The sequence below is a fragment of the Lipotes vexillifer genome, unplaced genomic scaffold (genome assembly GCF_000442215.2).
Source record: "Lipotes vexillifer unplaced genomic scaffold, Lipotes_vexillifer_v1.1 scaffold2000, whole genome shotgun sequence".
Lineage (NCBI taxonomy): Eukaryota > Metazoa > Chordata > Mammalia > Artiodactyla > Lipotidae > Lipotes > Lipotes vexillifer.
In genome coordinates this window covers 554,544-569,108 of record NW_006770731.1, presented here as the reverse complement: position 1 = coordinate 569,108, position 14,565 = coordinate 554,544, and the positions used below count along the sequence as shown (strand labels likewise).

General features: G+C 35.8%; 1 protein-coding gene across 1 annotated transcript in view; it reads right to left on the bottom strand.

The window, feature by feature from the left end:
* TLK1 (tousled like kinase 1) overlaps positions 1–14,565 on the bottom strand; it is a 151,880-nt gene that overhangs the window by 53,638 nt on the left and 83,677 nt on the right. Inside the window, exons 4-8 of the mRNA XM_007446344.1 lie at positions 9,336–9,411; positions 6,279–6,325; positions 4,691–4,786; positions 2,873–2,962; positions 1,753–1,845 (exon numbers count right to left, since the gene is read on the bottom strand). Of these exons, the coding sequence (XP_007446406.1) occupies positions 1,753–1,845; positions 2,873–2,962; positions 4,691–4,786; positions 6,279–6,325; positions 9,336–9,411 (402 nt within the window). The remainder of the gene's footprint in view (positions 1–1,752; positions 1,846–2,872; positions 2,963–4,690; positions 4,787–6,278; positions 6,326–9,335; positions 9,412–14,565) is intronic.

The window sequence follows — 14,565 nt, the reverse complement described above, 5'->3', positions numbered from 1 at the left end:
TTGCAGGAGACGCGGGTTCGTGCCCCGTTTCGGGAAGATCCCACATGCCGCGGAGCGGCTGGGCCCGTGAGCCATGGCCGCTGAGCCTGCGCGTCCGGAGCCTGTGCTCCGCAAATGGGAGAGGCCACAACAGTGAGAGGCCCGCATAACGCAAAAAAAAAAAAAAAAAAAAAAAAAAAAAAGATGCTCAAAAAATAAAGTGAATGCATAATAACAAATACCTTGTTACACCCATTAAATTTAACCCCCAAATTAAATATGATTATAATGAACCTTGGCAAGGATAATCAACAATAAGATTATTTCTTGCTCATTGTTGGTGGAATGGAAATTGATCCAACAATCTTGGGAAAAATTTGCTATTATAAAGTAGAGTTTAAGATATGCATGCCCTATACTCTGGCCATGTCTCTCCTAAGCATATACCATAGAGAAATTCTTCCACATGTGCCACAGAGATATGTACAAGAACATTCTTAGCAGAACTGTTCATACTAGCAAAAAGTAGAAATAAAATGTCCACCTAGAGCAGAAAAGATAAATTATAATATATTCATATAACGCCTTACTATATAGCAGTGAAATGAACAAACTATTACATGACAAACCCACAAATAATGTTTAGTGAAAACAAGCAGGGCAAAATGGTATAAACAGTGTAATTCTGTAATTTATATAAAGTTCAAAAATAAAGTGAAATAATACGTTGTTAAGAATGTATAAGATATATGTAATATAACTATAGAGAAACATAAGGCATAATAAATAAATAAATAAATACAAAATTTAGAATAGTGGTTAATGGTAAAGGGATGTAACAGAGTGAATGGGATGGGACCAGGAAAGGCACACTGGATGTTTCAAAGGTATCAGTAATTATATGATCACGGATGACGGTTTCATTGAGTTTCTATACCAACAGTTCTCAGTGCTGGCTAAATTAGCCGTTAAAACTACCAATGCCCAAGCCCTACGTCATATCAATTTAATCAGAAACCCTCAGGGTGGAGTTTAAGCATCAGTACTTTTTATAAAGTGCCTTCCACACTTTCCATCCAGTGATTCTAATGAGCAGCTAGGGGTGAGAACTACTGCTTTACCCCTTACTCACCTATTAGGCATACATTTTGATGTGTCTTTTTATACAGTTTCCATTAAAAATCTCACAAAATTGCAGTAGTTACTTCCTCTAGTATAGTGTCAAATGGCAGTCAGGTTTATAAGAAAATCAATTAACTTTAAAACTACCATGAGGGCTTCCCTGGTGGCGCAGTGGTTTAGAGTCCGCCTGCCGATGCAGGGGACACGGGTTTGTGCCCTGGTCCGGGAAGATCCCACGTGCCACGGAGCGGCTAGGCCCGTGAACCATGGCCGCTGAGCCTGCGCGTCTGGAGCCTGTGCTCCGCAACGGGAGAGGCCACAACAGTGAGAGGCCCGCGTACCACAAAAAAAACAAACAAACAAACAAAAAAAACTACCATGAAATGGATATCTGTCTTAGGATAGTTGATCAAGTAAAAATAAATTTTATAAACTTCTATTTCTTCAACTGTTTCTCAATTCACATTTAAAGAGCTAATAAAATAATTTTTACCGTTTAATAGTTGATACTTTCAATTATGTACTTACACTGAAAGGCTTATTTTTTTTCCAGTAATAGAGTTTTTTTTTACAATATAAGTATTTTCTCACCAGTTTTACTACTGCCAAATAATTTACTCAAATTTTTCCCCTCCACGACTTCTTACTTACCCTGAGCAAGTCATCTATACGACCTTCCTTTTTTTCCAGGTCCTGGTTTTTATTACTTTCTAATGCTGCTAACTTCTGCATTGTAAGGTCAGTCTAAACGAAAGAAAGCTATTTTATTACTCCATTATATATATATCACTGCATGCAAACATAAAATTAGATTTTACTCTGATTCTAAGAGCAAAGAAAGTATTGGAGTTTGTGTGTGTATGTAAAGAGTATCACAAAAAGTCTTACTGCAGTTTTAAGTTTTAATATCTTCAGAAGCATAAGTGCTATAAACTTAAAAAGAAAAACTTTTAAGGTTAATTATTTAAATTTTTAGAATATTGATAATTTCTTCATTAAAATTCAATATAACCACTGCTTTGTGCTATCAACTCTAGCTGACTTTTGAATACGGCAAAAACTTTCACAAGCTGTTTGCTGACTGAAAGCAATGTACTTATAAATCCTGGCCTAAAGATCATCCAAAGAAAGAAGTTTTGATGCACGCACAACAGTTTGGACATGACCAGAAAGAAGAAGTATAATGGCAATAAACTGCACAACTAAGGTGGCAAGCCAGAAGATCTACTTTTTCAATCCTTAATCTCAGTCATCCAAAAACTGTCACATGTATGAAATTAAAACCTTAGTACTCAAAATTCATAAAACTAAATAACTGTAAAAGATATCTGATTAATTTTCAAATGATTTTTAAGTGTGTAGCATATATGAATATACAAAAATACAGACACATGGAACAAACTGCTTTAATGTCCACTTACAACAAATATAACACTTTCATGAAGATATCGATTATATGTACTTGGATGTTAAGTTCAAAAAGAATCAGTAAACAGAATTGACATGTTATGGTTGTTCTGTTTATTTAATTTGCTTAAAATATATATTTAACCAGTGTGTAACAAAGGACAAGCTGATAGTAAATTGGGTGTTTCAACTTCTCACCCCCTACAAACTGTTTTTTTTTTGTTTGTTTAGTAATTAGCTTCTTTGATACAGAATTTTACTTTATGACCATGTCTAAAACAAAGAGAAGCCATCTTAATTGTGTGTACAAAGTTGGTCACCGGCTTCTCAGAAGTCATACAAAGAAATTTTAATTACCATTTACCTGAGTAATTTTAAAGGATAACTGCTTTGGTTGTATAATAGGGTGGTCCCCAAAAACTAATGCAGTAGGAGAAGGGCTATTCGGTCGAACCTTAAAAAAAATATTAAAAATTTTATATTAGCAAGAAAAAAATAGGCTTTTGCTTAGCAACAACTAAACATTTCTTAAGTTTTTATCAGGATAATAATTCAAAACATAATTGGGGACTTCCCTGGTGGCACAGTGGTTAAGAATCCGCCTGCCAATGCAGGGGACACGGGTTAGAGCCCTGGTCCGGGAAGATCCCACATGCCACAGAGCAACTAAGCCTGTGCGCCACAACTACTGAGCCTGTGAGCCACAGCTGCTGAGCCCACGTGCCACAGCTACTGAAGCCCGCACGCCTAGAGCTCGTGCTCTGCAACAAGAGAAGCCACTGCAATGAGAAGCCTGCGCACTACAACAAAGAGTAGCCCCTGCTCACCGCAACTAGAGAAAGCCCACGCGCAGCAACGAAGACCTAACGCAGCCAAAAATAAATAAATTTATTTAAAAAAAATCAAGAATTAAAAAAAACATAACTGAACTTAAAAAATTTTTAATCACCATTTATTCAATAAGCATTCATTAAGTACCTCCCTCTTATAAAGCCCAATAAAAGAGACAACCAGCCATATATGCCATGCCCTCAAGGAACTTAACAATCTGGTGCCATAAAGGCAAATTTAATGCTTTCAATCTGTTAACTAAAACAAGGCCAAATACATTATTTTAAAACAAAAATATTAAACAGATTATAATGGTTCAAAAAGTAAAATTGTAAAGACCTTAATACAGAACTCTTTTAGTAGTGGGTACAATAATGCATGCCCATATGTAGTATAATATCAATTTACTGATAAGTTTCATGGTTTATCTAGTCACTGGTTTTAAAATACATTCACTGAAAGCAAAATATTACATCATGTACCAATGCTATCACTACAACTCAAAGTTATTGTTGAGTCTTATGCTTTACTTAGTATATGGCAATATGATGTGCCCCAAGGTACAAAATGAATAAGACATTAAGAAGTATATGTCTACAGAAAGAACTAGAAAGGGACACTGGAAGTAAAAACAGAGTACTTGAATAAATAAGAGATACTGTGATTTTTTAAAATTTTAAATTCATCTTTAAATTACTGAAAGCCAACATTGTTTTTCTGGTTAGACAATGAACTTTCACATAATGAAAGTAAAAAAAAAATAGAATAAAATCTAATATGTAGAAAAATGCATATAAAAGAACTAGGTCTTAAAAATGTTAGAAACAAACCAAAAAGTTGTAAGACAATTTTCAGGTCCAACATCCTTCTCCTATGCCAAACTACATTATCCGAGGCTGATGGCTGCCTACTCTTTATTTCAGGATTCCCAGAAAGGAATTAATTATGCTACCATTTTAGTGGTTAAGAAATTTAATTGTTAAATTCCCTGACTAGGGATCAAACTCGGGCCCCAGCAATGAAAGTGCCAAGTCCTAACCACTGGACAGCCAGGGAATTCCTGGTCCCATCATTCTTTTATAGAAACATTACTTCTTTGGGGAATAAATTCCCCCAAAGCGAAAAACACGTCTTATAATTTCAGGAAATCTTTAACTTTAGAATCTTACTTTCAGAAATAAAGTTCTAATAGCATCAAATCATTAAAAAGAATTCAACTCATCTCACAGAACGATTTTTTTAAAGATAAACGCTGATATATGTAAAAGGTCTCAATAAAGACAAATTATAAAAGTTATCATTCAGTACACAAAAACTCTGAGACACAAAGACTACATATGTAAAAACTTACAGATGAGGAAGGAGTGGAATGTGAATGTGAATTCTGAGGAGAACGGATTGCAGGAGGTATGCCTCTTACTGGACTTGAGCCATTTCCACCTTGGTACTGAGGGAAAAAGGAAACATCACTATTTATTAACACAGGTTTAGACAAATATTATTTTAGATATGACATTATGAATTAATTTAAATATATCTTATTGTTATTTTTGTGGCAGACTCAAAGACAAATTCCTCCAAAGCAAAGAACAAGTCTTATTTTTGCTTCAAATTTTAGCACAGTCCCCTTATGTTTGTTAAACCAGTATGATCCCTAATCCCAAGAAACTTTAACATGTTCACATGTAGATGTTAGTGAACATAATCAACTATCTTAAAACAGAGCTGTCAGTCCCAAGATCTATTAAGTATCCGAATGTTCATAGCACTATAAAAGAACTATATAAACTAAGTCCCTTCTTTTTAATAGCACAAAGTCTAATAAAAATCAATCCTTTCTTACATGCATAACATGCATTATAGTGCATGACTTAACTGCATACGAAGAGAAGCCAACCTAATCTGTTCCATAGCTTTCTCAAGTCTCATGCTTCTGAACCAAGAATGGAAGGAGAAAACAATTTGCTGCTAATGGCTTCATCTCAGGGTATATGTATGAACAGCAGAGATGGGGACTTCCTAGTGTGTTCATTAAACAGCTTCCTGCAACCTAGGAGCTTTGTCTAAATTTCTTATCTATAGTGCCTAGCGTAACACTTAGCACACAGTAGGCATCCAAGACACCTGAGATTTGATCCTACCTTTGGCAAAGATTTTTAATGATATTAACACTAAGGGACTGACATCAACTAAAGAGCATTAGGTGTATCTTATAGTCTGCAAAAGTTTTAGCTTAGACACTGTAAACTCAAGAAAAAAAAACAATGGAGGATAAAAAATATATATATATTTTAAACACGGCCCTTCTCCTAATCACCAAATTCTGCTCTCTCTCAAGGAAATATAAATATTTTTCAACTGAGTAGATCATGTTTGTTTTAATAATCACATTAATATTTCATAATGAAAACTGGTAGGCAGAAGTGTTTCTGTATAGAAGAAAGGAAACATTCCAGACTAAATTTAAATTTACCACTGTTTATTATTTTCAGGGACTCTTAGATTCACATCTCTATCATTATTTAATCTCCATCCACAGGGCTCAACTGTTGCTGTGGTACTGACATCAGAAAGAATTCTAGAGGCTGGGAGACTTACAGCTACTCTTTGCTCTTCCATTTAGAATTTGCCTTTACGTAGGCTACTTTATATCTCTGGCTCTCAGTTTCCTCATCTGTAAAATAGGAATACTAATAACACCTGCTGTGACTACCTCCTGGATATAAGCAAATACAGGAGAAAGTACTTTGAAAATTATGATGTGCCATACCCAAGTAAAAGTAAAGTTTAATATTTCTAAGAAGTCAGGACATCACATAGTACTGAAGTTCTGCTCTAATTAAGCAGATAATCAAAAGTTGACTTTGTGCTTCAAACAAATTATTTCAGCCCATAGCAAAATTATATTAAGAACTGAAGATATTTCTCAATGAACTTACTTCAAAATAGTCGCTAATTTTGTGGCCACGTCCCCCAATACTTTTTCCTAAAATACAGAAGTAAAAAATTTTATAGATTTAAAGTCAGTCATGACTATCTACCACATACTATATTAGAAAGAGAATGTGCCAAACTTAATTTCCCTAATACACACAAAAATAATCTATTTAATAAAAAGAATATATTTTAGTTGGGTAGTGATGGGCATCAAAAGAATATTAAGAGCCCTCAGAGGGTCAGATGCCGACTTCAGGATTCCAAAAATCAAATGATATTTCAATAGATACATGTCAATTTTTAAAAGTCCTGATTATGGGAGAATCAAATAAATAAATCATATTAAAAGATCTCTGCTTTTAAAACTACACTATTCAGATTGCTTAATGGCTAATAATTTCATAAAAACATGTCAATTAATTAAAAAAAGACAGCTGTATAATTGACAAACCAATTCATACCTGTAAATAATGATAAAAAAGCTTGGTCAGCACAAACCATAACAAACTGACAATAACATGCTTTAATATGAATGCTATTTTGTAAAATGTTTTGATTTTCTAAAAAGTATTTCCAAATTAATAGGATTTTTAAAAAAATAATCTAGATTTTAAATATTGTCCTTATATGACCATATTGATAGTGATCCAAATTATTACAGATCACAGTTCTTTAATTAAAAGTTTTGCTCTAAAATGGACTTTTCAAAAAAAAAAAAAAAAGACAAATAACAAAGAAACAAAATGGAATTTTCATTAGTTTCATAAATCTTGAAGTTGCTAAGAAGTTGCTAAGAAATATGGCGTTTTGGATGGGAGGCATCCATCCTTCACTGGAATTACACTGAATAATTTCTTCAAGCTACAAAAGAAAAACTTATGATACCATGGAGTCAAAAGCTTTGGATAATATATAAACATATACATTTATCAATTCAATACTGACTTATATACATTCATTCACTTATTTTATTCAACAAATATTTCTTGAGTGGTTACTATGTGCCAGGCATTACTGACATAAACAAACAATACATTGAAAAGTTCAACAACCTCAAATTCCTTCTTGGAACAAGGTAGGGGGAAATTTTTTTTAAACTAATAAGTAATCAGGACTATAAATACTACCTAGAAATTTTGAACACTAGTTTTGTACAGATTTATTCAGAGGTCAGGGAGCACTATAAAAGTTTTATACCAAAGAACTTCCCTTCTGCCTGTAACAACTTTCCTGCAGATTCTGAAGAGGTGCTATTTTTTAATGAAGACAGAGACATTTTTTCGTTGCCTACCCAGAAACTATTTCCCCAGTTTTTTTTCCCTAATTGAATCCAAGTTTTATTCTGTTAACATTCCCTCCCCTACATAGCACATGTAACTTCAGGAGAGGCTGACTCCTATCTGGCCTCCGTTCCTAGTTCCCCTTCCTTCCTTCGGATTAGAAATACAATTTTGTTCAGGTATCATGCCTTTTCCACACAACCTGTACTTCTAAATGGAACTTTACCCCATTTTCATTTTCAGAGATGGGCCTGATTTTTTAAAAAAAATATTTATTTATTTATTTGGTTGCATCGGGTCTTAGTTGCAGCAGGTGGACTCCTTAGTTGTGGCATGCAAACTCTTGTTGCGGCATGCATGTGGGACTTAGTTCCTTAACCAGGGATCGAACCCAGGCCCCCTGCATTGGCAAGCATGGAGTCTTAACCACTGCGCCCCCAGGGAAGTCCCGAGATGGGCCTGATTTTAAGGGCAATAATACCTCTCTTGGACATAACTGGTTTTGGAATGGACACATGACCCTATTCTGGCCAAGAAGATGACAGGAGAGGTTTGCTATGGACTTAAAGAAGCCTACATCAAAGAAACAAGGAAAAAAGAAAAACACAGAAAACCAGCCTCTCTCTAAAGCAAATACAAGTGTGGAAGATGAAATGAGGAAATGCAATTAAAACTGGCCACAGTCCTAAAACCATAAGAGAAAAGCAAACAATTCTGTGGATGGCAGACCACAAAGAAAAAGATGTGGCTTCTTAACGACACAGGTTGGATCAACCAACCCAGAAGTCCCAGGTTATTTTGGGACCTGCTTTTAAAAGTGAGTTTTAAAATCTGAAGTTAAATCTATCATAACTAATATAACTAAATAAATCCAAGCCCACTAACCACAACTTGGGGAAACTACACTAAGAGCAAAAAAGACCTCAGGGCAGATTGAAATACAAAGTACCACAAACTTAGAGAAAGGTGCTAGAGTGACTCAACTCCCTCCTTCCACAAAGATAGCTGCTGCAAATATATTTCTTCATGCCAGTGCCACATGTAAACACTAGTAAGCCATGGGTTCATGGCTCTAGATTTTGTGGCTCCAAAACATGTAATGTATGTATAAAATCATCATTACATATGATTTAAGAGCCCAATTTATTGTATTTAATTTTGAGAAGCCAAATTAAATGACAATACTATCTTGTCCATTATAAGAAGTTGTGTAATCTAATGAAAGTAATTTTCTTATAGTTTATAATACAAAATGTAAGTATGAAAGAAAGGATGAAGAACAGGTATGGAAAGAAAGAGATGGTGCTTTAATGAAGTACTTCAATCATTTTTATATACTCTTTTTTTTTTAAATAAAAGGGATGAGTAAGTTTGGGTACTTGTCTAAAAGTAAGATATAAAGTTCTTATTCAAAAATGAGAAGCCATTTCAATACCATAATTCATATAGAGAGAAAACAGAAAGGTGATAAAGGCAATGCTTGTCAGGTTTGGACATGACACTTTTCTTTCTAATTCTCAAATTAAAAAAATAAGGGAAATGTCAAAAGCCTAAAAACAGTAACCATAAACTACCTGTGGTACAAAAAGATTCCAATTTCATATAATTATTATTTCTTACGCAAAGTACATTCCTAAACTATTAATGCAGAAATTACATGGTATCTATAGAAATCACAAAAACACACTACTTTTTAAAAAAATTATTAATTGATTAAAAACCAGAATAATTAATCGTAAATGCCTCTTCGGCTCTGAAGGAAGATTTTGCTTCACTTACCCTGACTACTTTCATTCTGATTTTCTGCTTTTCTCTTTCTTCCTCTGGATGATTCCGATTGTTTCTTCTCTGGTGTCTACAGAAAGCAAGTTAAAAGAACTTTAAATTATAGTTTTAACAGGCAAAATTTTACAATCACTATAAATGTCATTTTTATTTTCGAGGTAAAAAATTTTGCTCAACAGCGTTCATGCAATGTAAACATGTAATTACTTACATACAATTTATTTAAAAGATAAAATTTCCTATTGTGTAATTTTTTTTTTTTTTTGTGGTACGTGGGCCTCTCACTGTTGTGGCGTCTCCCATTGCGGAGCACAGGCTCCAGACGCGCAGGCTCAGCGGCCATGTCTCACAGGCCCAGCCGCTCCGCGGCATGTGGGATCTTCCTGGACTGGGGCACAAACCCGTGTCCCCTGCATCGGCAGGCGGACTCTCAACCACTGCGCCACCAGGGAAGCCCCCTATTGTGTAAATTTTTAAAATCTGAAGTGTAGGAGACCTGGTACACATTACCTGAAATTTACATTTACAGAATTTGACTTGAGGTGGATGAGAAATCTGAGAGTAATCAGCCTTTAAAAGATGCCCTTCAAATTCTTAACTGGATAGGGAAAAAAAAAAAAAGCCCACAAAATAACAAAGCACCGTATGCTTTTCCCATTAGTTTTCTACTATTCATATATATTCTATAGAAGTAAAATAAACTTGGGCTAGAAAAAAAGAGCAGAACACAAACCTTAATATATACAATCCCTACTAAAAAGAACCATTCACCTAAATGCCTAAAAATTATTATCCAACAACAGTCAAAGCAAATTCATAGATTATATCCTAAATCAGGTGTCTGCAAACTATAGCCAGATGGCCAAATCTGTCTGGCCACCTGTTTTTGCAGGGCCCATAATCTAAGCATGAATTTTACATTTTTAAATGTTTGAAAAATATAAAAACCAAACAAGAGTATTTCATGATATGAAAACTATAAGAAATTCAAATTTCAGTGTCCATAAATTTGGTTCTATTGGAACAGTCACACTCATTCATTTATGTACTGTCTCTAGTTCCTTTCACACTACAGCAGCAGAGTTGAGTAGCTGTAACACAAACTGCATGGCCCATGAAGCCTAAATACCTGGCCCTTTACAAAAAAAAAGTTTGCAGAGCCCTGTCCTATGTGATGGCTTGTTCTTAAATTACAGGTTTGCTCTTTTAACTGATAGGAAGTTATTTCCATCAGGTTAAAACAACAAGTAATTTTTGTGCAGTCTGACAGAATGCTGTGCTTAGTGAAAAATTAAAACCAAATGTGCACAAGGCAATGGCACAGGGCCCTCAAATTCTAGAAGCTTGGCAAGTATGTCTGGTGCCAGAACAAAGGATATCTGAATGAATGAAACATCAAGGCAACTTAAAATAAATCTCTAAAGGCAACGTAGTCCTCCAACAAGGAAGGGACTTAATCCGTATTGTGATGTCTCTTGTAAGTAGTTCTGTGATTAAATAGTATGAATGACAATATACAACCTAACTCATACTGAGCATCTATGGCTCCCCAAAGTATTATCTGGGGAATTTTAAGTTCTCTCACTGACATTCTGCCAACAAGATAACAGATTCAGAGAGGTTTAAATGAATGTTACTAATCTCTGAATTCTTTAAAGACAGAAGTTATATTTTCTCCCCACCTCCATACCCAGCATGATAAATAACAAATATTAAATAACTTACTCAAGGTAACTAGGATTCAAATCAAATTCAATTCTGTGTATTTCCAAGGCCTAAATGCTTTTTTCCCCTTCTATGTGTCATGATTATATATCCTACATCAAGAAGTAACTGAATGAATCAACCATACAAAAATACTTCAAATTTTCATTAAGTTCATAAATAAAATTCATTATGTCCAATAAACTGCCTATATGTTTTCACATCGTAAACCAGAGACCTTAAAGAAATCCACTCTAACTAGCAATCTACTCAGGAGACAGACTGACATACCGCAATTTAAGGTAAATAGTTCATTAGTTTAGTTTCATACTCAAAATTACCAAACTCAGACTTAAGTGGTAACCAATCTGTTATTCTTCTTGGAATAAAAGTATCACCAAATTAAAAATTCTAAGTTAACAGTTTTATAAAGAACCCTATAATCTATCTTAAAACAAAGGAGGGGACTTCCCTGGTGGCGCACTTGTTAGGAATCCGCCTGCCAATGCAGGGGACACGGGTTTGGTCCCTGGTCCGGGAAGATCCCACATGCTGTGGAGCAACTACTGTGCACAACTACTGAGGCTGCGCTCTAGAGCTCGCAAGCCACAACTACAGAAGCCCGCGTGCCCTAGAGCCCGCATGCTGCCAACTACCGAGCCTGCGCACCTAGAGCCTGTGCTCCACAACAAGAGAAGACCACCGAAATGAGAAGCCCGGGCACCGCAATGAGGAGTAGCCCCCACTCGCTGCAACTAGAGAAAGCTCATGAGCAGCAACAAAGACCCAACGCAACCAAAAATAAATAACGTTTTTTTTAAATTAAAAAAAATAAAACAAAGGAAGAACTCCCCCCAAATAATTTATTCATATCTTTCCCAAATTAATCTACGTAAAAAATATAATTTAAGGTCAAGGAAATATGGTTTTTCAGAACAGTTTTAATGGTATACTAATTTTAAAGCATGGCACAATCCTTTTGGATTTCCATCTTAAATCCTGACTAGCTTCTTTGAATAAGTAAAACAAAAAACTAAACAGAATAATAAAATTCTGAAAGCTATATTGGAAACAACATTTTCTATCTAGAAAACTAAAGAATATATAATGTTGTAAATGGTTCCATACCATTTTCTAAAGTATATTCCAAGGAACACTGGATCAGGGATAGATTGAGAGGTTACATTTTAAAATGGAAGGTATAGTAGGGTGGTTCAACTGGGGGTGAATAAAGTTAGATTTATTTACCACAAAGCTTCTAAGAACCATTAAAATACTAGCATTCACTGGCTATCTCCAAAAGGGGGATGGGATGCAAAGATACAGTATATGTGGCAATTCTCAAACTTATTTGGGATAATGTTCATTAAATACTTTACTGGATATAGACTTCAAGATATTTAAGGTCTTTTTTATTTTCATTTTTTAAAAACATATATGGTAACTTAGTAAAAACTTTTTCTCCAAGGCAAAATTTCCCTAAATTTAAAATTTTCTGGAATGGGGACGTGAGACAGTCTTTTGGGGGAAATGTCATTTTGTTTAGAACAAACTAACAAACCCCCCAAATGCATAATGATTACAGTGAAGAAAAAAAGGCAACAGGCTTCCCTCTTTTAAACCAGAGAAGAATTTGAGGAAGGAAGATGAAGAGAAAAAGGAAGATGAAGGAAAAAAAGGACGACAGGACTAAAATTAATTTTAAGACTGTAATCTGGGCTTCCCTGGTGGCGCAGTGGTTGAGAGTCCACCTGCCGATGCAGGGGACACGGGTTCGTGCCGCGGTCCGGGAAGATCCCACATGCCGCGGAGCGGCTGGGCCCGTGAGCCATGGCCACTGGGCCTGCGCGTCCAGAGCCTGTGCTCCGCAACGGGAGAGGCCACAACAGTGAGAGGCCCGAGTAACCCCCGCCCCACCCCCGCCAAAAAAAAGACTGTAATCTGGGCTTCCCTGGTGTCGCAGTGGTTGAGAGTCCGCCTGCCGATACAGGGGATGCGGGTTCGTGCCCGGGTTGGGGAAGATCCCACATGCCGCGGAGTGGCTGCGCCTGTGAGCCATGGCCGCTGAGCCTGCGCGTCCGGAGCCTGTTGCTCCGCAACGGGAGAGGCCACAACAGTGAGAGGCCCGCGTGCCGCAAAAAAAAAAAAAAAAAAAAAACTGTATTCTAACACTAATACGAGTAAGAAGTTGGAAATAGCTAATAAAAAACTGAAAAGTTGAACAAAGCAAAAGATAAGAAAGGGAAACCTAGATATACTTGATTTGCCTATACAGTAAATGTAGGCATTATAAACACACCATTTTGCCTTCCCATGAACTTTAATCTTTTTTCACTCACATCCTACCTAGTGTGACTACCTCATGCTGACCTTTGACTTCATTCTCATCTCATAGATTATTTTAGGGCTGTTCTGTCAGCCTCAATGGACCATAATTTCCTCAGAAGAATGTACCATGAGTCTCTGAAAAAACACAGACTAAGAATCCAACTCTGGGTCCACTATTTACTATAATTTTCAGTATGTTACTTAACCCAAGACTCAATTTTCTCATCAATTTTAAAGGTGATAAAATGGCCTAAAAGGATTGTGAGGATTAAATGAGAAACATACCAGAAACATAAGTAGTATAGCATCTACAACAATGTATAGTCTATATCAGTAAGCTATTCTTATCTGAATGGCTATCCTTCTATTACTCCAAATAATCCGCGCACTTTCATGTTTCAAAACTTCAATCACGTATCATTTGTTAAATAATTAGCAGCTTCTGCCCTAACAGTTTACAAATAACTTGTAGGGTTTGCAAAATAAGCAATATTTCAACTCTGATCTCAACCATAAGCCACAGAACTTATAGTCTAGGCCCTATGTATTACATCACTCACCCTAAGACAAATGTACTTTAAACAGTTTTTTTGGTTTTGAATTTAAATGATCTGAGCAACACCTGTATTAAACAATACAAAAACTCTCAATGAAGCCTAATGCTGCCAATTCTCCTAAGACATCCTTTGTGTATGGACTTATTTGGGGATTTAAAAGCTTGAGGATTTAGGGTAGGCAGAAACTCATCAAATATTTAACCTCTAAAATGGCTCATCACTGAGAAGAAAAAGTTCAGAATACTATCTGTGACTTTCAAATTGTACTCCAGAGACACCTTAGGGGAGAGAAGGTTGTGTCTCCAAAGTTATTAAAGGGAAGGAAGGAGCAGGTGGCTGAGCTAAGGCTCTAGCCACCTGAGACACATCCTATCCCACCTCTACCCTATCCCTGGGAACACAGCATGTCTTATTTTAATATTGAGGTTCTATATCAGATTTCTTCAAAGAAAGAGCTTGATGGCTTCAAAAATGTTTGAAAAACCACTGATCCTGACCAATCGATTTCCTAGAAAATCTAAGGGACATCAACCAGGTCACTATTGTATTTCTGTAAAGTGTAAAACTTGGACATATTGAGCATTTTATATACAACATTTTCAAGCTTGTTACTGCTCTCACTAATGCTGTCACTC